The sequence below is a fragment of the Ammospiza caudacuta genome, chromosome 4 (assembly GCF_027887145.1).
Source record: "Ammospiza caudacuta isolate bAmmCau1 chromosome 4, bAmmCau1.pri, whole genome shotgun sequence".
Classification (NCBI taxonomy): domain Eukaryota; kingdom Metazoa; phylum Chordata; class Aves; order Passeriformes; family Passerellidae; genus Ammospiza; species Ammospiza caudacuta.
In genome coordinates, this window is record NC_080596.1 from 29,313,901 (window position 1) to 29,338,535 (window position 24,635).

The 24,635-nt window shown below is 39.7% G+C and overlaps 2 protein-coding genes across 2 annotated transcripts in view; both read left to right on the top strand.

Annotated features, from left to right (window-relative positions):
* AFG2A (AFG2 AAA ATPase homolog A) overlaps positions 1–24,635 on the top strand; it is a 161,387-nt gene that overhangs the window by 40,456 nt on the left and 96,296 nt on the right. Inside the window, 1 exon segment of the mRNA XM_058804280.1 lies at positions 7,806–7,932. Within this exon segment, the coding sequence (XP_058660263.1) occupies positions 7,806–7,932 (127 nt within the window).
* Positions 7,846–24,635, top strand: part of SPRY1 (sprouty RTK signaling antagonist 1) — a 136,012-nt gene continuing 119,222 nt past the window's right edge. Inside the window, exon 1 of the mRNA XM_058804285.1 lies at positions 7,846–7,932. The gene's annotated coding sequence lies outside the window, so the exon portion shown is untranslated. The remainder of the gene's footprint in view (positions 7,933–24,635) is intronic.

Consider the following 24,635-nt stretch of genomic DNA (forward strand, 5'->3'; position numbering starts at 1 on the left):
AAATCAGTACCTTGTATTTGACATGTGGATGCCAAAAGTTGGTAGATGAATATTGCTAACATTTTTAGAGGATAAAAGTGACAAAGTGAAGTGACTTTGCTACCAATCCCCTGAAACCACAGCATGATGGTGCTTTTTTTGGGAAAATATGTTGTCCTGCATGGTGGGGGAAGGACAGATAGATTCCTAAGCCACAATTTAAAATAGTCAGAACCACTGAAAGACACACTGTTTTCACTTTTGGTATTAAAATCTTTGCAGTCTCAAGTTCTGAGGCTCTTGGGTTTTTAGAAGAACCTGTGAAGAACAGCAGCTTCTCTTCTGTAATGTACCACCTCTGCCCTTAAACAGAGATAGTGATAAATCTTCTCTTTTTAAACCAAGATTCTGGGATATTTTAGCTCATATTTATTTATCCTCTACCCTTGAACTTGTCATTGTATTTTAGTGCCTGTGCAGATTCCCTGATGCAATGGGCAGTGTCTGCCATTGAAGGAGCTCAGTGTGTTGCATCCAGTAATGAAACCCATGGGCTGAATTCTGTGGGGATGCAGCAAAAGGGAGAGGTTCTTGGCAGAAATCCACCTTGCACAGGGTGAATTAGCAGTACTGAAGCTGGAGGAAGTATTGTCCCCCTGATATTTCTCGTGCAAAGCCAGAAGAACATTGTCAAAGTATACCTGGAAGATATGGAGTGTCCCCCTGCCATGGTTGTTATGAGGGACCCAATCTTGTTCAGCTCAGACAAAGAACTTTGTGTTTCTGGCCTCTGTTGGCACTGGTGTCCCAGGACTGGGGCACATCAGCAGATTCCCTGCAACATCTGAGCCATGTTTGCACATGATGGAGAATTGAGGCATTCAGAACTTTGGTGACTGTTGGATGAATTCTTTAAACTTTTGGAATTTGGTATCCAAACAAATATCATCTGGGGAAAAAAGCTGCATGCCTAGTGCCAGCTTTTTATTTTAGGCCTAGCAAGGACTGGTGAAAGAAGAAAGTTTTGAAACTATTTTATTTTACAGTAAAGCTTGTAGTTGGTTTTGGAAGAGCAGTTCTAACAAATTACTCATAGCTCATGTGTGTATACAGCAAATATCTGCAATCCCTTTAATTTTAAAGTGATCTTGTTAGTGCTTTTGGCTGTCAAGAAGCATTTATCATGTGGTTTTGCATCTGTGTTTCTTCCTTTTTGTTTACAACCCCAATAATTTGTAACTTCCCAGCCTACATTATAATTTGGGTATTTGAAGTCAATAGAGACTTTCATTAACATCAGTGAAAGCAGGACTGGATCGATAAACCCTTTTCTTGAAGTCATCATTTTAATGATAGGCAGGAGGAACATAATGGTAACTAAAATTTATGAACAGTGAACCTATTATACATAAATATTGTTGTAATGAAATGAAATCCAGTCTAGTTAGTTACTTCTAGGTCTCAAATACTTACGGCCTAAACTGTGCTTGCTTGCCTGGTAGATGTGATTGACTACAGATTTAAACTTGATTAACTTCCAGGAATGCACAGAGGAGAAATGCTGAGAAAAACAGAATGAAAGAACGTGGGAAATATACTGTGCATCAGGTGTGGGCTTGGTTTGGGGTTGTTTTTATTTTGTTTCATTGCTTTTTTTTTAAGGCAACATCAGTGTTAGCAGAATAGGAGAACTCATGATGTTAGCATCCTTCCTGTCAGCCAGACAGTGCCTGGGCAAGCTGCAGGTGTGGCCTAATGCCAGTCTTCCATGGATGTGCATCTGGAATTAGCTCCAAGCAGATGGAAATGGGTGATGGATCACCACCTAGGCACTCAAGCATTTGGAGATGTGCTTGGGGAAATCCCTCTGGAAGAAAGCCTGTTGATTCCTAACCTGTCTCAAGCTGACCTCCTTTTCCTTTTCTCTCTTTTCGCTGTGTTTCATTTTTCTGGGCCTACTTCATTAACTTTTGGAAGCTGCAATAATGAGAAATGTAGGTGAGTGGAAGAGGCTGCTTACACAACCGTGAAGGATAATTAGGATGTGTCTGCAGCTGCCTGCAGGCCATTTGTTTCAAAGTCACCTGCTGACAGCTGAGCACTGTTTCCTGTTTTCACAAAGCTCATCATCTTTTTAGGAAAGCTTACTTGCAAGCTGGAGACCACTCAAGGAGTACTTGGAATTCTTTTATTTTTCTGTGCTCTTCTAATGCCTTGCAAACCAAATTACATGAACTGCATTTAACTGGTGAATCAACAGTTGGCAAAACATCATTTTGGCATGGAGGTGACAATGAAGATAAAAATTCTACCCAGACTGAATTTCCCAGAAATTAGTAAACCTAAGCTTTACTTAGGTTTCCTCTGGGTATTTCCCTTCTGTAGTACTTGAATTTTGTACTTGAGAAGACAGGGAAGATATGAAACGATATGGTGGGTAGTAGTTGATAGAGTTGGTGCATACAGGATCCAACAGCATCTAATTGTAAGGTGCTGATGGAGGGAAGGGTTTAGGATCCTCTTCTTGCAGGGTTTTCCTGATCACACAGGCAGGAAAATTCCCTCCCATGAGGAATATTTCTTCTGAGCACTAAAGGGGCTTGTGTACTAGAATGTTTTGAGGTTGGGGGTTTTTTTTGTTTTTTGTTTTCAATGAACAGTGATGCCTTAAGTGATAATATTAAAGATTTGCATGCATATATTGTTCTTAGGCTTTTTAACAACATCCAAGCCTGTAGTATCTGTAGTGGTCTTAATGATGATTGTTGAAGTTGTACCGTTCACAGAAATAGATTTGGCCCAGTGTTTTAATATTGGACAAGCCTGCTTTTCCTGACAGGCATACCGAACAAAATGCCCCAGTGATGGAATTTTTGCACAAAATTTGATATCAGGGACCATCCTGCAGTTATTGTCTTTCTGGTAATGCTATTGGAGTAGAGAATTTTTTATTTTTCAAGTGCTGAGGAAAACCTTAACCTGCCAGAGGCGTGTTCCAGCCGAGCTGGGAGGGAGAGCAGTAGAAGCGTGTGACAGTTAATTAGGATGGCGGCAGCCGCATGGAAAAGCCGGCCTTGGCAGGTGCTCCTTGCTGACAGGTTCCCCCTGAGCAGCCCCCACACAAATGTCAGACTCAATAAAAATCCTTCAGGCTGTGAGAGTGGGAGTCTGCTGGCAGGATGCTTCTGTATTTCAGGAACCTTTTCTGTATTTCAGGAGCCTTTTACCTCTGTAGTTCACAGAGAGGTGGAGAGTCCTGCCAGCAGGGTCTATTTCAACCTGTTCACATTTTTTTGATCCCGAGCGTTCTGTCATGTCAATGAGTTTTACATTTGTTTTGATATGAAATTATTTCCAGAGGTTTCAGTGAAAGGGTTATTTGAGATGATACCACGTCCACAAGTGTTTTTAAAACCTATAAATTTTGATTGTGATTGTGATTCTTTTGTTTGAGGGGGAAACATAATAAAGGCAGGTTTTATCCATGTGTAAATCTTGCCTGATGGGATGCTTTGGAAGAGAAGGTGGGCTGGCCTCCCTTGTCACAAAACCTGCATTATAGATTTCAGCTATGTGGGGATTAATCCATCTGCAGTAATTTATCCTGAATACTTCTCCTGAGGTCATTCTCTGATCTTGCAGCTCTGCCTGAGGTAGGGTCAGCTGTGCAGGAGAGGGGTCCTCCCAGACTTCCTCCTGCTTTTGCAGCCTCACAGTTGCTGTGATATTAACAGCTCTCAAAATGTTACTGTGTCAAGATTTCCTGCATTTCCACATCTACAGTTTAGCAGTGTAATTAAATTAAGGCCCTGATTCTGAAGCCAAGGTATTTTGACAGGCTTCAGTGCCATTGAAGTCAATGGTGGGATGGAGACTCACTGGTTCTCCTTTATGAGATTTAAGTGGTGGTGGAGATTTAAATACATTTTTCAGTGAAAATGACATCTGGAGTATTTTTTCAGAAGTGCTCTAGATGGTCAGATGATGCAAATGTATGTTTGCTTTAGTTCACAGTGGTGATGCTTACCAAATTTCATCTTGGGGTGAAACTGCAGTTTCTGCATCCTCAGACTGCATTTTCAAATATTAAAAAATGTGTTAGAAAAAGGGTGGGGAGGGGGAAAGGAAATTAAATAAGTAAAATGTACAAAACAAGAAGTTGCTGTCAAAAAAATTCCTATAGCAGGAAGGGTAACAGATTTAAATGTGATTTCATACATCTGGTTATGTCTGGAAACAAAATCTTCTTGGCCTGAAGACCTGTATAAGCTAGTGAACTTTATGTACTCCTTGGTGTAGTGAGAGGATCAGGCTGTGGTTGCTTTTATATCCCCTGGAAGCAGTATGAGAGTAGTTTAAGCTGTCCAGGGGGAAATTTCAGTGCCCACTGATACATGAATCCATCTGGCTTGAGTGGTCATTGGATATAGCCAGAGGAGATAGAAATAAAAACTGTGGAGAGCCCTCTCCTGCTATATTGATTTTGGAGCTGGTGCTCCTGATCCATCAGGACAAAGGCAGAATTAATTCAGATTAATTGTGAGTCTTTGGTAAACTGTAGAATACATGGTTTACTCTGCCAAAATGTGTATTGGGAATGCCTTTAGCCAAAGTAAAATACCAAGAACAAGTTTGTCTTTCATATTCAGTGTGGAGAGTCTTACCTGACAGGCTTCAGGAATCTTCTCTGGTGGTCAAACTGAGTGCCTGTGCAGGAGTGCACATGCTGTGTCTGAGACTGGTGGGACACTTGCAAGATTAGCTGGAATACCACGTAGAGGAGGATTTCTGTCTCTAACTGCTGTAATGACCTTCTCTACCTTTAAAAACTTCATTGAGGATTGTAAATAAAGTGCAGTTGGCAAAAAATTAAAACAACACATAGCCTCATGTATTTGATTAGGGCAGCACCAGCAACTCTCAGGCAGGCTCCTCTTTGCTCACACATTTTTTATTTCAGAGGTATTTCTGGTTGGGGCACAGCTCCTGGTGCACACACATGGCCCTGCATGGATTATGTGAGGGGCTTAGCTCTGGCTGCCTGGATTTGCAGGCAGCGTGTTGACAGGAAATGAGTTTGTACCAGGACGTGCCTTTGGAGGACCATTTCCAGGCAGTTGTGAGGGTGACATCAACGTGTGGAGGTCAGCTGGAGGCAGGGGAGGGGGGCCAAGGCCGCCCCTTGGCTGGAGGTTGGTTTTGGCAGTGCCTCTGTGGGACTGGAGGGTTAATCATGGTTTGTTTCTCTGGCTGCTGCTTGCGTCAAAACTCTGGGCAGCCTTAATGAAGGTTGCCTGTGCCCATTTGGGAACCTGCTGGGAAGGCATAGGAAAATGGAAAATGGCATCCTTGCCTGTCACCCCTGGACAGCACCGGAGCTCTCGGAGCTCACCATGGCTCTGAGGCAGCTCCCAGCAGCTGGGGAAGAGATCTCTCCCTGTGCCTGCCTGGGATTTTTATGGGGTGTCCTGTTCAGCCAAAAGCTATTTTATTGTAGGCTGTGCTGAAATGGTGTGATGGCTTACTGAACTATGTAAATAAAAGCACTGACATCAGAAATCCGTGGTGTCATAGGAGCTGGGCGTTTCTTCACTTCATACTGATTTTGTTATTGATATTTTTTGCACGCATGGACTTTAAAATTGTTTGATTCACTTTTAAGCGATAATAATAAAGCCCCTAATAATGTCCTAGAAGCCCTGCTATTGTTTGAGCTGTGTTATACCATGAGTGATTGCCTAACTGCAGTTTTCTGATGACGCCCTAATTGCATGGAAGTCTTTGCAAAGTGCATTTCCCTGTGGGGATTTTCCTTAGAATAAACACTTCTTTAATGTGTTGTGGGTTTTGTTTTTTGTTTTTTGGTTTTTTTTTAGTCAGAAGCTTGTAAGGGAAATGTTTATATTGGGGAAAGATGTAATATCCGTTCTAGCCACCTCTCTCTAAAACTAAATTTTTCTTTCTTTTTTTTTAAGGAAACAAAGAAAAGTTTAGCATCTCCTCCAAAGTCTTCTAGCTTCAGATCATCTCAAATAACGTTAACATTTTTGTCCCAGTTTTACAATTATTTTTACTTTTGCTCAGCATTTTCTTTTGCTCAGTCTATTGGGTATAAAGTGAAGTAAAATTGAAACTTATGGAAGATGGGAGGCCTGGATCCCTACTGAGACTAGCTAATGTTACAAAGTTGACTTTAATTTCCTTTAAGCTGTGTGTCTTTCCAAAAGCATTTGCTATCCATGTCCAACACCTAAAGTGTTTTATCACACTCAGCCCTCTATAAGTCAGTGGGACTCTGACCCATGGGTATGTTAGAAATACTCAAATATGGCTGGGGAATTTCTAGTGTGGCTGCAGGAACTCCAGAATCTGACAAGCAGGTAATCCAAGTCCCTTCTCTAATATTTCTTAGCAACCTAAATATTTTACTCTCTCTTAGCCAACATTTATTATAGCTCCTTTAAGATGTTTTCCAGACTGGGTGTGATAAGTTCACTGTTGTGCTCTGGAAAATTGCAGAACTGGTTGTAGGATAGGAAAGTTAGGGGATTTATTTGGAGCTGTACAACAGTGATGGAGCCATTACTGTTGCTTTGGCTCTGGGACATCACTGTGGTGGCAGTGCTGCAGCAATATATGTGTATAATAACTGTACAACTGTATTTGTGCACTCTCTGTCTGGAAATAATTGGATCACTTACATTTTAGTATATTTAGTATTTTTATCTTTTGGAAAATTAAAACATCAGGATGATCATATGGCTCTTCTGTGTGTGTGTAGGTCCTGTTTATCTATATAAGCCTTAAATAGAACTTTTGGAAAAGGACTTGCAAAAAATTTGAGATCAAAAAATTATCTCCATCCTGGTCTTGTTTTAAGTATCAGACTTCTTTTTGCTTCTTGGTTTATAGGGATCCAGAAGAACTGGTGAGATTAATTTCTTTAAAATTGTATTGAAAAGAGCCAATTTAAGGGTAGAGAAGTAAAACCTTCCCCTGTTCAGCAGAAGAGGGAATAGCCCTTGAAGAGTAGTCCCATTGTTGAAAGATGATGGAGGTGTGTGCCTGCCATTCACAGGGGAAGGTTGTGTGGAAAACAGTGAGGTTTTGGTGTGTGCCAAGAGAAGGATTCCCAGTTTCTGGTAAAGGAGGATAAAACTCACATTTTTGGTACAATCTCCAGCTGCTGTCCCTAGCCTGCTTCAGTTTCCCTGCCCCTTCTCAGCAGAGGAAATACTTTATGCTTGTCTGCTTAGGTTTTTCACATATTGGTGATTTTAAAACTGAAGTTTTCAGTTTTTTAGTGTTGGGCTTTTTCCCTGGTATCTGGAAAACAAACTGAGTCAAAGGACTGACAATGCAATTATGAGGCAGTTGGTCAACACTCAATTTATTCTCACATGATGGAGAGAATATAAAAATGTAGAGCAACTCTGCAAAACACATAACTGCCTCATTTTTTATACTGCATAGGGGGGTGTAAGCTCTTACTTGGGATGGTGTTAAAAATAAAGGTTTGTCTGACTAGTAACGAAGTGGCTGGAATTCAGTTTTCTTAAAAATGTTTATTCCAGATACCCACATTGTGGTAAGTTGTTTACAACCTCCATAGCAGGGCAATAAGTAAAAAAAACCCCAAATCTCAGTTGCTTTGCTGAATACCAAGAAAACCTATGGAACTCAAATTCTCTGATTTGGTTTTACTCACTTATCACTGATGCCATTTCAGAGGGTGAAGGCGAAAATAAATATTGTATCTTTTCCTTTCTCCTATTTTGAGGAGGGCAAAGATAATGCTTTGACTTTTTATTTTTTCTGTAAATCAGCTCTTCAGGTGCTGGGAATGTAGCAGACCGTGTCTTGGCTCAGCTGCTGACGGAAATGGATGGGATAGAACAGCTGAAGGACGTGACAATCCTGGCAGCTACAAACAGACCGGACATGATAGACAAGGTACAAATAGATGCACTGTTTATATCCTGTTCTTCTTGAAAAGACCACATTTTGGTATAGTTCCATCCTCTTACTCCCCAAACTGCTGTCTGATCAACTTAATGATGAAGAGTAGAAGTTTGGAAATGAAGACAAGGCAGAGCAATGGTTCAGGTTCCTCACTTTTTTCCCCTCTCTACAGATTTTTTAACAGAAAAAAAAAGTTTTATGGAGCCTTAAATATCTGTTTCCTAGAAGAAGCTTTCCTTAAGCCAAGCTAATTGAACTAGTGCAGCAACATTTCTGTCAAACTGCTGCTGTGGTTTTTGCTTCTGTTGTGTTTGTTTATGCAGGAGTTTGCTGGAGTTGGTTGGTTTCATTAGTTACTTCCTTTCAAGGATTAAGTGTTTCAGCAATTCAGTTACCAACTGTAAACAGGGAAATTTCTCCTCAAATCCCATGGCAGCTCTGCTGGTGTGACAAGAACATTTCAAGTTCGTAAAATCTTGAGGGTTGTAACACTTACCGCAGAAAGCATCCAAGCACACACCCAACCCAGCAGCCCTCTACAAAATCCACTGTAAAACAGTTTACCACTGTGGTGTCTTCTCACAGCTAAGTGCAGTAGATGGATCAGTCTGAAGTGATTTCCTTTAAGATATGATTAGTAGTGTTGGTAAGATTCTTTATTCCACAGCTTTTTGCCTTCACAACATTATTGAATTTGATGACATGTTAATGAAATAAGTTTATCTTTTTAAAGTTTCTTTTAAGTTTCTTAAATCTCCCATTGTAAGCTGTTTTTGGAATAGTCTTTTCTGTTTTTCTTGGAGCATTCAGACATAAAATACATGTGAAATGTATATGTTTAAGATATGGTTTGTATGCACATGAAGTCTTGAGAAGAACTTGCATTTTGGCTGCAGAACACAGCCTCTTCCCCTCTGAACGGAAGGAAGCCACCCAGCTGATGAAGACCTGACAAAGGCTTCCTCAGAGCTTACTTGTACATTTATCTGTGAGCCTGCCATGACAAAGCAGAGCTAGCAAAGAATTTTCAGTAAAAGGTAATAAAACTCATCAGTGAAAAGTGCGCTTGTGCAAGATTGAAACTTTTAAGATTTCACTTTTGTCAAATTGATTTGTGTAGGCACACAGTTTGTGGTAATTGGGGTGGGGCTGCAGCTGAGCCTCACCCCTAATTGGCCACAGCTGTGAGCAGCAGGTGAATGCTATTGAAGGTAATGAGAGCCCAGGGGCACTGCCCAACCACCAAAGGGAGCAGAGGGCACACAGGTGCAGGACATCAACAGGAGGGGATAAAAGGCTGGGCTGAGGGACAGGAAGGGCAGATGCCTGCAGCCTTCTGGAGTGGTGTGGTGTTGCTCTGTGTGGGCTGAAGCCTTCTGAAACTCTATGGTGACACTCTGTGTGTTGTGGCCATCTCAGCTGTGATGTATGCTGTGACAGGTTTGGAGGTTTTTTTTGTAACTGTTTTTTGGGGTAAGACTAAGCTGAATTTGAAAACATTCTGGTTGTTGAACAGCAGGGAAATTTCTTTTGGTGTCAGTTCAACATTCTACTGTGTTGTCTCCATCACCACCTGGAAATCGAGTTCTATGTCATTCTCCCTTTTGCTGAATTTCTCCTGGGCACATGGTGAACACTGATTTCTCATATATTGCGTTTTATTTAAAATACTGGCAATATTGGAACAGAACTACCATTAGTTAAGGGTGTCACCCTGCAACACAGAGGACTTTAGGGTAGAACCTCAGTTACTATGTATTGTACCTACATCAGTCCAGATGTAAATACAGACCTCTTAGCCTGGGAATGAAAGTCTTTATTTTGACATGTTGCATAAAAATGTAATGTATTCTGTACATATGAATTTTATGGGAATAGTGAACTTTTAAGAATGAACAACACAGTTCTGTTATCCAGACCAGACAGGCTGTACCATCCCACTGTCTTCTCCTGGGTCCATGCAATATTTGCAGTGCATGAGTTGTACTTTTTGCCTTTCCTGGAAAAAAGAAGATGATACCAGAAAGTATTTGTACTTCACTAATGGGAAATCTTTCAGTAGGGGTTTTAGTTTACTCTGTAATTGGTGACCCCTTTGTGAAGGTAAGAATTTGTTAAATTAATATTTTATATGGAAATAGTTATGTATGTCAAAAAGTGAATGTCTTGTTTGCATAGGTAGGTATGGTGATTATATAGTAATTTTGGGGATATGACTTTTACATGTGGTATTAAAGTGCAATGCAGTTTCTGTTCTCTACTTCCAAAGGCTGGGAAAATGTCTGCAATGCTTTTTTGTGACTATTCTTCAGTTTTCAAATCAAGAAATCCTTGAGGAATGTGTGTTTCTAAGGCTTCTATGCCTGCAAAATTGGTAACAATCCATCCAGCATTTTAATTTATGTGCCTCCTGCTTAACTGACAATGATGTGATGATTAATCTCTTGTAATTTGCAAACAGCACGTGGGGATATCAAATGTAAGGGTATTCCCCAGAGCCTAGTGCAGGCTTCATTATCCCTGCAAACACTACAGAACATTGCTTTTGGAGAGTGAATAGATTTGAGTCACACTTTATACAAAGTTATGTGTAATGGGAAACTTGTTTGGGCTTGTCACAGATGCCTATTAATAACTTATTTCTCTAAGATGTCATGATTGTATTGAAATAATACTGCATCCTAAAGTTGTGTCTCTTGTTTGTGTCTCAGCTACTTTGCATCTCCTTCATGTGATGCTGGGGAGACTTTGGAATAGTTTCTGTTTTCTGTAAGAATACAAACCCAGCACGTACTGTTTTCAGCCATGTATGGTACAGAAAGTGATTTCTCTTGGAAGGGAAATATTCTGGAACAAGATGTTCTGAACATTCTTTCAAAGTGATACAGAAACAAAACACTCTGAGTCAGTAATAATAGTAAAATCTTTCCTTTTCTTCTTCATTCTATAAGCAGAATTGACGAGCAATAACTGGAAAAACTGCCTTTTGGTTTTAGTGACTTACCCACTCAGGAGTGATTTTTCATGCCTAAAATATGTAGCAGTAACTTTATGGAGCTGCTTATGATTCAAAGCCTGTTTGTATTTTCCTATGCATCAGTTGTGCTAATGAGAGATCACTCATCCTCACATAAAATTTTTTGAACCCTGTTTATAAATTGCTCAGCTTGAAGTGAAATGTTCTGTCCAGATGTACATGTGAACAAGTTTTCAGGTGTGGTGTGACAGATTTCCATGGCAGAAAACCTATACCAACTCATCAGAATTTGTGTGCCCTGTTTTTCCTTTTCTCAGTGGAGCCTGTGGAATTTTTCTTTTTTTAGTGCTGGGCTTACTTCTGGTGTAAAAAGGGTGAATTGGTATCATTACCTACCCATGCAGATATCTTTTTTCCCCCTCCTCTTTAACAGCATTTCAAACTCCATTAGCAAGGGTACATAGGGAAAAAAAGGAGACTGTCAGATCCCAAGGGACCTCGGTGGATGTTTTAGCACAGGAAGCAATATGCACGTTGGTTTTCCCTCCTGCTGGCTCACATTTGAATGTCAAACACTTTAGCTGTGATGTAAAACACGAGATGAGGCACTGAGTGAAGGGATGGCCCATGGTACAGGGTGACATCCTGGTGCTCCTGACAGCTTCACTTCTCCTTATCTTGGGGTGCAGAAAAGAGTATCCTCAAATATGCAATTTGCATAAGAATGACAGGATGTGATAGGACAAATGAAGATTAATGGGAGGCTGTGCTGTCAGCATTGCCCATTGTCTCCAGATTGATGATGGTCTGGATTTTGTCTGCATTCATGAGCTTCAGTGTAGTTGAAACTGGAAGCTGTCCTGGTACCAGAATACTGAAGAGCTGAACCTTTGCAAATGCTGTGTTAGCACAGGAGGGCAGTGCTTGGCTCCCCATTTCCAACCATCCTGCTTGTTGCTATAAAAACATGTATTTTGAATATTGTGCTGGTGCAGGGGATTTTTCCTACCTTCTTTTGCATGTTTATTTTGCTTTTTAAAAGCTTCCTGCTCCCTAGCCTTCCTCCTTACTTTTTTCCTCTTCCATCACCTGCAAGTTTTGCTGCTCCTTATATGAGCTTTGTTGACTTCATTCTATTAACCAGTGTCTTTGAAATTAGCTTATTTAAGAGTCATGTGAATAACACTGAGTTTTCTGTTCTGGTTGCATTAACAAAGTAAAACAGAACTGCAGCTGATATTCTTCCTAGAAACTGCCAAGCATGAGGAAAGGGAGTAAAACTCCCTTCCCTCATGCTTCAGTTGGATTGGAAGGAGTCTTCTGCGTATAGAAATCAAGCAGGGATTTATCAAATTGATCTGCCCCTCAAAATGTTGACTACTATGTAGTTATGGGACAATCTTAATTTAAAGTGGATTGTTTTGATGATAATAAAAACTGCATGATAGAACCATTTGGCAGAATCAGTAAAGAAATTATAATTTCCTGCCTGCAGCAAAAGTGAATAATCTTTCCTCTTTAAAAACATCAAAGTTCACTCATTCTGAAGGCTCATGGAAGAAATTCAGATATTTGAGTTTGCAGTTTTACAGGTTAAAAGGAATAGGGAAGTATCTTGCACATTTATTCCTTATTGTCTGGAAATGTGTATGTGCTGTTACAAAGCAGGTGATGCAGTGGCACAATCTTACTTCAGTACCACGTCACACATTCTCCTGTTTACATATTTGCCCGTTTGTGATTTCTGTTTTGCCCAGATCCATCTCACTAAAGGTTATCCCTGTGTTACAACTCTGGCTTGGTAGGATTTCAGTTTTCCCAGGTGTTGTACAGGACTGTACAGTTAGAAGGCACATAATCCATCATGTGTCTTGCAGGGGTAGGGAATGAGCAGAGTAAGGAAAGGGGGATAAGTCTCTTGCTGCCATTTCTCAGCAGTGCAGATTTCATCCAGATTTGGAGGACAGGAGACCAAAGATTGGCTGCTTTTTAGAAGGAAATGGTGCAGGAACATTTAACTTTCCCACCTCTTGTGATGCAGTATTTCGGAATAGGAGCTGAAATATGGGAATGCAATCACCACATCTCTCCACACTGCTGAACCTTTAATTATTATTTTTTTACTTTAAATGCTGAAATGCCTCCCTGCTTGTCAAAGGACGCTCCTCATATTCTTGTAAAACCCTAGGATTAAAAACAGCGAGTGAGATTTTGTGGGTCTCCTTTTCAGTCAGCCAGCACCTAGAGCATTTACATCATCTTGTCCAGGTGCAAGTATGACTCTTTGAAATAACAGAAGATGTGGGATTTCTTTTGAAGACAAGATTGTTCTGGAGCATATAATGAATTTTCAGAAAACGAAGCTTTAGGGAAAAATTATATCAAACTACGTGACACTGAAAAGAGGATCAGATATTCTAAAATACGTTCACAATTTTGGCACCATCACATTTTCCATCAATTGGTTTTATCTGGTATGTGTTTGAGTTTTTCCTCTTAATTTTCATAAACTTGCAACTCTGACTGGGACAAAGAGGTGCTCTGGAAAGTTTTTTAGAGGTTCAACTTTCCCTTTATTAATATCAGATCTTTATACTTTAGGGTGATTAGAAGCTTATTACCTTTACCTAAAAAAAAAGCAAAAGAGTGAAGTGAAATTATTGAGAAGTTTTCACATGTTTTTTTCACCTGATAAACTGAAATGGCTGAATCGATACAGTTGATGAGCAGTGTTGTTTACTGACTGAGGCTTTCAAGGGCTTGAGACCTCCAGATTTTGAGGCTGGTTTACATAGAGAATCCATGGTTTCTAAAGATCCTCACCACTCTTATTGTGCAGAGGTAGTTTTGGAGTTCATATATATATATTTGTATCTCTTTAAGTCAAGAATCAGGTTTTAAGATTCACCTGAATCTCCCTGTCTCCCTTCCCCTCCGCCTCCTTCCTCACAGATGAAAACTTTGTTTTCTCATGAGCACAGCAAATAAAATATTTCCAGGTGTGCAAAAGTGATTTTTGTTTCCAACTATTCGATTGTCAGAGTGTGGAGGGCTGAGTAGTAAATCAGCCTTAAGGCTGCTATGGTTTTAAAAACAAAATCTTAGTGGTGACAGCTGAAGAGCACAGTGACTTTTTCACTCAAGATTTATTACTTGCCTGAAAAGAAAGGTTGGAGAGAAAACTTGTTGGTCTGCATATTTTCTCCTTTAGCTGATATACTATAGGGCCAGGACAAGTTGGCTTTATTTTGTCTGTGAAAACATACATTTAGACAGTATATGTAAAAATACAATAGTTTTACTTCAAATAGAACAGAAGAGTCAATTCACGCTTCTCTTGTTTACAGTGGAGAGCATTCCTTGCATCAGCTCAGTGGTGTGTTTTAGCATCACTTATACTTTTATAAACTTCCCTGCAGCACATGCCAGAACATTTACTTCAAGGTATCAATGTGTATTTATTTCATTCCAGAGATGGAAAGGTGAAGGCCATGAGCCAAAGTTTGTTCTTACTCAGACCTCCTGCCTGGAGGTCACACAGTCCAGCTAAGGTACACAGGGTGCTAGCCAGCCTCTGTACACAGTGGCAACTTGGAAAGGCTCTTGGTTCATGTCTGCTGTGTAAATGCTGTCTTGGTTCAATGAGTCTGTAACTGTGGTAGCAGATGTGGTTTTGGAGGTTTGTGGTTTTTTGTTTTGTTACTTTTGTTTGTTTTTTTTTAACAGTGACATGGAAATTATGCTGTATTTCTAAGATAACACGAGAACATCTGGGGTTAAAATGAATAACACCTCTAAAAAGGAAGGGCATGTAAGCAGTACACACAGAGTAGGTGTAAATTCCTCAGAGTTGGGTTAGGTCAAGCCTATTCTTCATGTAGGTTTAGTAATAAATTAAAAAACTTGATCTAGAGAAGTAACACTGATTTTATGACTAAGTGTAATGTACCTGTACAGCAAAGTGGAGAGAAGGCAGAGAAACAAAGTGCAGCAAGGCACTATGGCACTATATTGCATAGTCAGTGTGCTGGATGGCATGAGTCTTGGTTATATTTAATTAGCTTCATTAGGGTGGTGATAGCAGTTAAAGGAGAGACATTCCAAACAGCCTTGGGTTTTAAATATTTACAGGAGTGACGCTGGGAGGGATGTAAGTGTAATACTGAGAGCTGCAGAAGCTTGGGGAAGGGCTGCAGTTAGGGTGTTTGGGCTGTAGCCACAGACACATTGAGAGCTTGCTTTGCACTTGGTCTTCTGCCCAGCTTTCCTCTTTGTGGATGCAAAATGCACAGTGTTTGTCCAGCTTTTTGTGTATGCTATATTAAAATAGCATTATAGAGGATGTTGTGTTTGTCAAGCACTCATGAGTTAAGAACTGGCTGCAATCTTCATTCATTCAGTGTGTGCATCATAATGCAGCCTCTGTTTACATTAATTAAAGATGTGTGCATTGTGCATGATTAATTAAATTGCATTCATTTAGAAAATTATTTTTGCAAGTCATGATTGCCTCTACTTTAATTACCTTAATACTCACATTTTCTTGCTTTTGGGGGTTCTGATTAACACTGTTTAAAATCAGATGAACCATCACTAGTTTCTGGGGGGGAATTATCAGGTTTCATTGTTTTGTGTCATACTGAGATCTTTGTGGTTATCAGCAGTACAGGACCCTCTGGGTCTGCCACAAAAAACTTGTTTATTTGATATATGTGATAAATTGACAACATTAAGCTCCTTTGCTTAATGCTTTACTGATTTATTTTTTTTTTTGTGGGGTCTGCTGTACAGGAATGGGACTTTTGCCTGTTATCCAGGATATTTTCTGACAACAAAAGAGGGCTTTCGCCCCACTATCCAGACTCTTGGTTTTCAATGTGTTTTCTCTTAATGTCAGGCTTTTTGTTCTGGGTGCCTTCTTTCTCCTTTTGCCTGACTGTATTCAAACCACTCCCTGCAGTCATTTTGGGAGCCTAAATCCAGTATGGGCTGCAGACTCCTAGAGCCTTGATAGGATCAGTCTTTGAGTAGGCAAAAGTTGGAAAAGGTATCTACAAAATGTCAAGAAGCTTCACAAAGCCTTTTCAAATTGAGATGTTTCAAGTCCTCTGTATTGTGGTCAGGTCTCAAAACCTCTCTCCAAAGGTTAGTGTGAAAGAGTTTTATTTTTATTAATTTTTTAAGAACTGTAAATAAAACTACATTTTTCCTGCTCTCCTTCTCATGCAACAGCTGAAATGTTTTGACTGGAGCATTACAAAACAAATCAGTCTAAGGCAGCCAGCCAGCTTGGAAAGGACAAGAAGGTCAAAGCTCAGAATAGCATAAGCTACTAAATAAATTATTTTATAATATGAAATGTTGAGTGACTTCTATATTAACTGTTGATAGTTATCTTTCCCCTAATAGGATAGGGAGCTGTTCCAGTAAAAAGGGTGAAACAGGAGGCCTGGCTGTGTACAGGTCACTGGTTTGCTGTCAGTCAGAACCAAGGGCAGCTTGGGAGGATGAGGTGGCCAGCACACAGTGCCACTATTTGGTTGCACACTTAAAGATTGTGAACTTTTCACTTCTCAATTTAGGTTTAGGAAACCTCTGAACCTCAGGGCTTTATAATGAGCAAATGAAATACAGTCAAGCTCTTTACATCAGTAAAAGACTCTAAAGAACAGCTGAATTTAGGGATTAGGTGCTATGCACTTGTTTCTCTGTGAGAATTTTAGTAATCTTTTATTTAATGTTCTTCATAGATATTAGATGCCATCGTTAATCCTTTCAGTTGGTTAGAACCGTTTCTTTGTGAAATTTCTGTAGGGAGAAGGAAAAATAGGAGATCACAATCAGAATTTCCAAGAGCTGACTTTTAGAAAATTTTTATTGTGTTAGAGAAGATCCAGCTTTAAATTCTATTTGCTCCATCCGTGATGAAAGCTGGATGTCTTGCACATGTGCTGCACATAGTTTCAGGGATGAATGGAAATACCATTCCTGTGCAGTATATGTAACACTGAAAGACAATAGATTTGTTCAGGAAAGACAGGCTCTTTTTCTAAGAACTTAGTTCAATTCTTAACATAAAGCTGAATGTGGTAGTGTAATAATGTAACACAGGAGGAAAGGGAGCATTCTGGAGGTGACTGATTAATAATGTATCATTTCATAAGGAGTGTGGAAGGATTGATGTGAACTGAAGTGCAGAGCTAGGGCTCTCCATGTCCATGTGAGATGTTAGTTAACATCTGCTATAAACAGTGCAAACTTGGTGAATGACTGCTAGAACACTGGGTACCTCAGGGTTGGATTGGATATGCATAATAATGAGATTTTGGGTGTGTTTTAGACTGTGTGGTTCGATGTATGGGCAACTGTAAGAGTTAGCTCAGACTCAGGACAATTTGTGATATTTTTTTGGGATAACCTAGAAAAACATGTGAATGACAAGGTGATTGAGAGCAAAGGGTCTGGAAGTTTAATGGATGTTTTGATTGAATAGTGCCAGGTGGGCCTCAGCAGTTCTGGAAACCTGAAGTGACTGCTTCTTTTGGGGGTTATATATGACAGATTCTTACCTAGCTGAGGAATTCAATTAAAGAGGGTGTCGCTTCTTCCTTTGCTTTAAATGTATGTGTCTTCCCTCCGTGGCAAGTGAAGTTTTGTGCTACAGAGAAGCATAAAGCAGGTATATGTGCTTTGAATGCACTTTAAAGCAATACTTTGATTGCTGTCTACAGCATCTTCTTGAAGTACTCTTCCCAGTCAGGCACTGGAAAAGATAATTTTGGGAACTGCCCTTTTTAGGAGGGGTTTTGGTCATGTGATATTGTTCCATGCAGAATGAGAGGAGAGTCAGCTGTTCCTAAACAGAAACTGGCTTGTGCCTTTGATCATCCTTGCTGCCCTCCTTTGAACCTCATCCAGATCTATTACATCCTTTTGGAGAGAAGCAGACAGAGGTGCAACATGGGTTTGTGTGGTGCACGACGATGTTTTCTGGTCTGATCTTTACCCTTTTATTAGCAGTCCTGAATTTTTAATGCCAGAATTGCTTTTTTTGACTGCTGCCAAGAGCCAAACTAGAGTTTTCATCACTGTATATTAAGATGAGAAGTGGTAATGATTCATCTCATGGCACATCTGTTTATTTATGAAGAGAATATTGAATTTCCCATGTTTGGTGCTTTGCTTTTACTTACATTGAATGTTATCCAATTGCTGTCTCCTGAGAGTCTTGGACAGTTCTTTACCATCAGTCTTCATCCCTGTTTCTTTGTATAACTCTATAATTAGAAATTATGGCTCCTATATGATGTGATTTCTCTGGCATTAAACCTCATAAAGGAGGTGTAAATTTTATACAGGAAAAACAGATGGAGATGAAGGGGTCTGTACTGTGTTGCAATGGAGAGGTAACAGGAAAAGCCTCTCCCCTGCCAGTGCATGCTGTTATCTACAGACAGATCCTGACAAGCACAGTTGGACTCTTACTGAAAACAGAGAAACAGAGGAATGAGAGATAAAGCATCACACAATATAATGAACCTGGGGGAATTTGTATTCCTTTGCACTGTTGTTTATTGGTTCTGAGAAGGAGAGCAAGAAGAACAGGAAGCCAGGCACTGGTTTTGGTGCACGTTTGGGTACAAAATGACCAAGCAGAAGCAAAGCAAAAATTAAAAAAAAACCCAAAAAACTTGAAGAGATTGATCATTCTGAAAGAAGTTTGTCTCTGTATAACAGCATACATGGAGAGAGCCTAAACATGTACATGTGTGGAGAGCCTAAACCTGCCTATCTGTTTATAAAGAGGAAAACAGTGAAACAGGCAGTCCTTGAAGTTTACTAGGTGGTAGGATAAAAGCAGTCTGTAGGGAGGGCTGTGTCTTTACAGTAGGCAGCAATGCCCAGGAAAAGTGCTGAGTGCCAGCCCCCCCATTCTGGGGGAATGCACTCCTGAGAGTGGCACAGAAAATGGAGGGATCACAGCATTGGTTCTTGCAGACAAGAATCTCTTCAGACTGCAGAGATCTTAGCTGTGCTTCAGAAGTTGTTTTTCTTAGTGGTGAATGCTTTCTGCAGAAGTCACTGAGCAAGGAGAGGCGGCGTTAGCCAGTTTGCAGGGCAAGTCTTATTCCATTACTTAACAGGGAGGCACGTGAGCTATGTAAGCAAGAACGCACGCCAGGGTGTGTGTGTTCATCAGTCAGCATGTGGGGTGTGTGTAATTGGCAAACACACACCTTGAAACATGTTCCTGCACCTATAAAATGGCCATTTATTTTAGTTTTATTGAGGAATGTAAATACCCTCTGCCAGCTTACAAAATTCTCTTTTTTACGTATATAAAATCGAAACACTGTTCTTTCATGCATTTAATTCTGAAGTGTGTTAAAGTCTTTAAATGCCTGCTTTAGTGCTTAGGTACTATTTTGATCTGATATCTGAGCTTCTCTGTTGTCTCCATGCACTGAACAATTCCATTTGAGTGGGTGTGAGGAAATGTAACTTGACTTCATCCTAGATTTCCCTGTCGATTCCTATTCCTTGTGCTCCTCTGAGCTTCCCCGCCTGTATTTAGAAACAATACATTTCCCAGGGGGGCTGCAGCACAAACCTTATTCTTCACCCAGAAGGATTGGCTTCAGAGGGTGTCACTCTTGGTGATGGTTTGATTCTGTGTATAAGCAGGGAAGGATTTCATCATGTTGCTTCAACTGTCTGCCTGCTCTCCAGATAAAAGTGTTGTCAAGGGGTGGAAGACTACAAAAAATTAGTGACATGGAAATGGGCTGTGCCTGAATCATTGACATGGAAATAGGCTGCAGCTCTTTGCTGCACTTCTGGTAGTGTACTGCCTATAGAAGACTGACAACTTCTTATTGAAGGCCTCTGTCTCCTCTGTGCATCGTGAGCAAGAGTGATGGAAACAAAGTGGAAGAGCTGTAATTGCTGTAGGCACTGTAATTGAGGCATTAGGTGCAGTTCTGTCACTGTTTCTCCAGAAATTGCTGATTAACATTCACAGAGCTCAAAAGTCTTCCCTCTGTGCGACCCCACTGCGTGTGAAAGGATTTCAGAATTATGGCTAAAGGGGAAGTCTTGTGTTTTCTCCTTTTTGGGTTACTTTTTTTTTTTTTTAGTTGCTTTCCAGCAAAGAGAGCAGGGAAAGGAGAGAAGCCGCCAGTGAAGGCTCTAGGTCATGTGCAAGATTTGTACAAGACCATTTACTGGCTTTGTAGATAATAGGACTCTGTCCTGCCTTTGTTTTTCATGTGAAAACAGAGTATGTTTTACAGGAGATGCCACATCACAAATAAAGAAACTGTTTAAGCAGACACATTTCCACAACAAAGGCATATTTTGACGTCATCTGCCAGCAATGCTGTGACAGAACATAAATAATGTGGGCTCTTAGAAAAGGAAAAACATTAATTGGAACCATTAACCTTCTGAGACAGTGAAGACATTTGGAAAGAAATTATTTTAATTCGTAGTGTACTAAGAGAAGAAAAGTTGTGGTTTGATTCAGAATCTCCAGAATTTGTGTACCTGGCTTGCCACCTGATGTTTTGGGCTCACAAAGAAATGCAAACTCATTATTCTAATGGCAGCCTGTTTTGTTTTGGTTTTTTGTTTTTCTTCTGTGGTAGGATTTCCATGGATTTACGTTTTATTTCTGTGGATCTTACTCTCATAAAAATACTAATGCAAAAGATCTTAACCTGGAACTCCTTCATGCTCAAACAATTTTCTTTTCCTGTAAGCTGAGGATTCCATTTCTTTCTGAGACTGGAATCATTTATGTATATGCTTTACTGTAAAGCTCAGTGTGGATTTGAATGTCTGCAGAATTGGAATTACAGAAACTAGGAAAGGGTGACTAAAGTCAATATCTGATTAGGCAGAAATACACCATGCATAGAAACAGGGCTGAAACAAGCCTTGTTTTGGCACCCCTTGAGCTGAACCCCTTGAGCTTTAACATTGTCTGTTTATATAACATATTTATATATTATACCCAAATTATTAATAGAATCACTTGTTTTTTCTAGTTTGCCTCATATAATAATGGAGTGAAAGAACAAAGTTTTGCTGAAGGAAAAATATTGAGAGAAAGCTTATGGTGGGATATAGTTCTCCCACCTCACCCGAGATGAGGGAGAGAGTGAGAATGAACCCAGTGCTTTCTCAGCCTGATGCCCTGGGCTGATAACTTCCTGCACATGGGCAGGCTGCACAGCCATCCTCTGTAGGTGCACCACACAAAGCTGGGTTTGCCAGGAGAAATGTTTTTGTATGGAACATGAGAGTAAATCTTGCTGCTTCAATTTCAGCTTTGAGCCGTAGCGATCTAAATGTTGGCTTGTACTGATAAAAAAACATTCTGGGTTAAAAAAAAACCACACTTCAAGTCCTGTCCTCATCCACAATGTGTTCTCTTCCAAAGAGGTGGTTGGTGTATCCACATCATTCAGCCCTTGACCAAGTATCTGTTATCTTGGAGGAAATAAAAAATGTCAGGGTCCTGAAGGTGAATTTGCTTTCTTTTGTGCATGTGTTTTATTGGGTACAATGGAACAAAGACTTTTTATAATTTTGAGTATTTTTGTGGTAAAATGGGTTGTTGTGGTGTTCTCCCTTGTGGAAGAATGTAAAGCTAGTCTGTTATTATTCTGTATTTTCCTTGGGTTTTTTCATAGTTGCTTCAACTGTGATTCCCTATTCTGTAAGAAGCAGCTGTTGAACCTGATTCTGTTTCTTACTATCACAATGGTCCTGGGCATGACATGCTTTTGTTTCAACAGTCATTTTATTCATGCACGTGAAATTATTGAATTTTCTGTGTCTGCTAATCTGAAAATTAGCGAAAGGATGCTAAATATCTGGACACTTGGTCTAATTGTATTTCTTTAAACAAGGACACCTGTTAGCTCTAGTTATCTAATTTATTTGTTACCAAGAACTGGGAGAAGAAACACTGAGCATTTTGAAAGTTTTGTGCACATGTTTTTAAATTACTCTCCAGGTTCCCAAAACTTGGGATCAGCAGATGGCAGTCAAACCAAAGTTCCATCTCTTAGCTTGCACAGAGATTTCCAAATCCCGTGCCTGTAGGAGAAAGTGAGGAGGAAGAGAGACTCTGTGGCAGAGTTGTGTCAGAAGAGGTGTTCTTACACATCTGTAAATAGATACAGGTTTGTCAGACCTTAGAAAAGAGAAGCTTTGATTTCTCTCTGTCTGAGATTTGCATAGGCTGTTTCAGGTCATTGGACTTGGGAAGCTCTTGAATTTTATTTTTTTTAAACATCTGTGGATGTTTTGAGGAAGAGCAAACTGCTGATTAGGTTGTCTCACTAGTCTTCTAGAGATGAGTCTGTTTTAAAATATTTTCTTATTCTACATGTGTAAGGAAAGAGCTTAAATTTTACACCTGGACTGTCTGTCTCACTTTGGAGTATGTGTTATTAATTAGTTTTTTTATTCCATAAAAACCATAAGTTTCTTTAATTCATGGTGGTTAATGCTTAAAAAGAAAGAATTTTTTTTTTAGACTTCCTATTTGTAGTTTAATTATTTTTTGGTGGAAGATCAGCTAAGTGGCTGAAGGTTGTTCAGTATTATATGGCCTTTTTATTTAGATTCTATTCTAAATAGTTTGACACTTGTGAAGCAGTACAGCCGTATTTAAGTTGTCAGTGGAGTAGTTTCCTAGAGCTGCACCTTCCATGTAACAGTTATTTCAAAGCTCAGTTACTGAAAGCATGAGAACTGAAAGGAGTTGTAGGGTTTGAGGTATCATTATGCATTTATTGTACTATTACTTCATTATATTTTCATGTTTTTCACTTTACAATGTCATTGAACTTTGACCTGTAGTTTTTTGGGGTTTTTTTCATTTACATTGCAAATTCTATTTTCTGTTTTCTCCTGTCTGCTGTTAGGAGGGGAGAGGGAGAAAATCCCCCTAATGGAAAACAAGCCAACAAAACAAAACACTTTGTGGGAGAAATACTCACAGGTTTTATCATGAGTCAGTATTTTCAGTTCACACTTCACATCTCCCTTTTCCCTGGAGGGATTAACACTGCCTATTAATTGAAGAGCACAGTTTATACTGAGCATTATTTAACATATACTGGTGGAATTACTGTACTTCCTGTTTTGTATTCACAATAATAGGTTTCTGAAGAGTTGCCTTTGTATAAATACCTCACTGACATTTCAGACAAGTGTATTCATGTCTTGGAGTAAGCACGAAAGAGTAATGTGTTGGAACACTGCTAAAGAAGGAAATCTCTTGGTGTTTCATAAATGATACCCCTAAAGCCTTTTAAAAATTGTGTTTTTAAATGACAGCTCTGCAATGGTTTTGTTTCTTTGCTTTATGTTTTTCTGGCTGGAATTGGCTGTAGTAAAGCATAAAGGGAAAATGTGGCTTCAGTAAGGAATCTTCTCTGCACCTGGAGTGCTCTGCCAGGAAGGGTGAAATACTGTCACGTGGAATAGCAAATCTGCAGAATGTGTTAATGTTAAAAGGAAGTGAAAACTTCATAACAAACGAGCTATTAATGCAAGTACAAATTTCCTTATATGTCTCTTAGTCCCATTTAAAGTCACTTGCAAAAAATCAGGGGGCCATGGGGAGCCCAGGGAGTGAAGGTTTCCACCAGACTTCATGTCCAAGTTTTGTCTGTAGTGGTTGTGGGACTGCAAAGTTCTTATGATGGCCAAAGCCGATAATGCATGATGGAGATCAGGTCAGAACTAATTAGGTTTTATTATCAAAAGTCATTTGCTAATGCTTACTGACCATCTGGTTAGTTCTGAAATATATGTTGAGTCTCTAGAGAAAAAGATTAGAGATAACAGTAATAGTGACTTTTTTTTACATGAATGTTGAAATTAATAGAAGATATTTAGCCTCTGTTAAAAGGTTGTTAGCTCTCTGATAATGTTTATATTTAATGGGTTTTTTTTAAAGGTGCACAAAATTGACACTGGGCTAAATCACTGGTTCTGTTTTCTTTACCTCTTAATTAGTTTTTACCATGTGATGTAGGCTCTCAGGATATGTGAAGTGGTTTCTTACATTCCAAAATGTGTAGAAAAAGTAAGAAATGGGAGCATATTTTTTTGTCCTTCAAATGAAAGCTGCTAGGTGTAGCTTTACATATTTGCCACATTTACATATTTGATGAAAATACTGTAGAACAAAAGCCAGTCTTGTGGTTTTGTGCTCTCAGTTTCACTTCAGTTTTCACCTGGTCTGTAAGTGACAATGCAAAGATAATGTGTGTTTAATCCTGAAATCATCTTTGTCCTGTTTTACAGCCTGAGAGGGGAAAAAAATGTGGGGAATTTCCTTTTAAGATACCCTGGTTTCCTGCCTTCTCTTTAATCTCCACACAAGATATGCTTCCCAGAGAAGTGTCAGCTGGCAATTGCTAGCAGCAGCAATGCTGCATGTGCAGGCCCTCAACTGAGAAGAAATTAAATCAAATGACACACAAACCTGAATTCCCAGCAATTTAAGTAACTTGACAATACATCTGTGCATGAGTTTTGATTTGCCTGCCTGAAGCTCTGCTTGTGTCTGCTCTGCTGACAAGGTTTGCACATTTGTGACAGTGCTGGTGTAGCTGAATGTCCAAGAGCTGCATTTCTCTGGCTGAGTTGGCAGAAGGCTCTGGTGGAGCCTTTCTGCTGATGTAGCTGTACC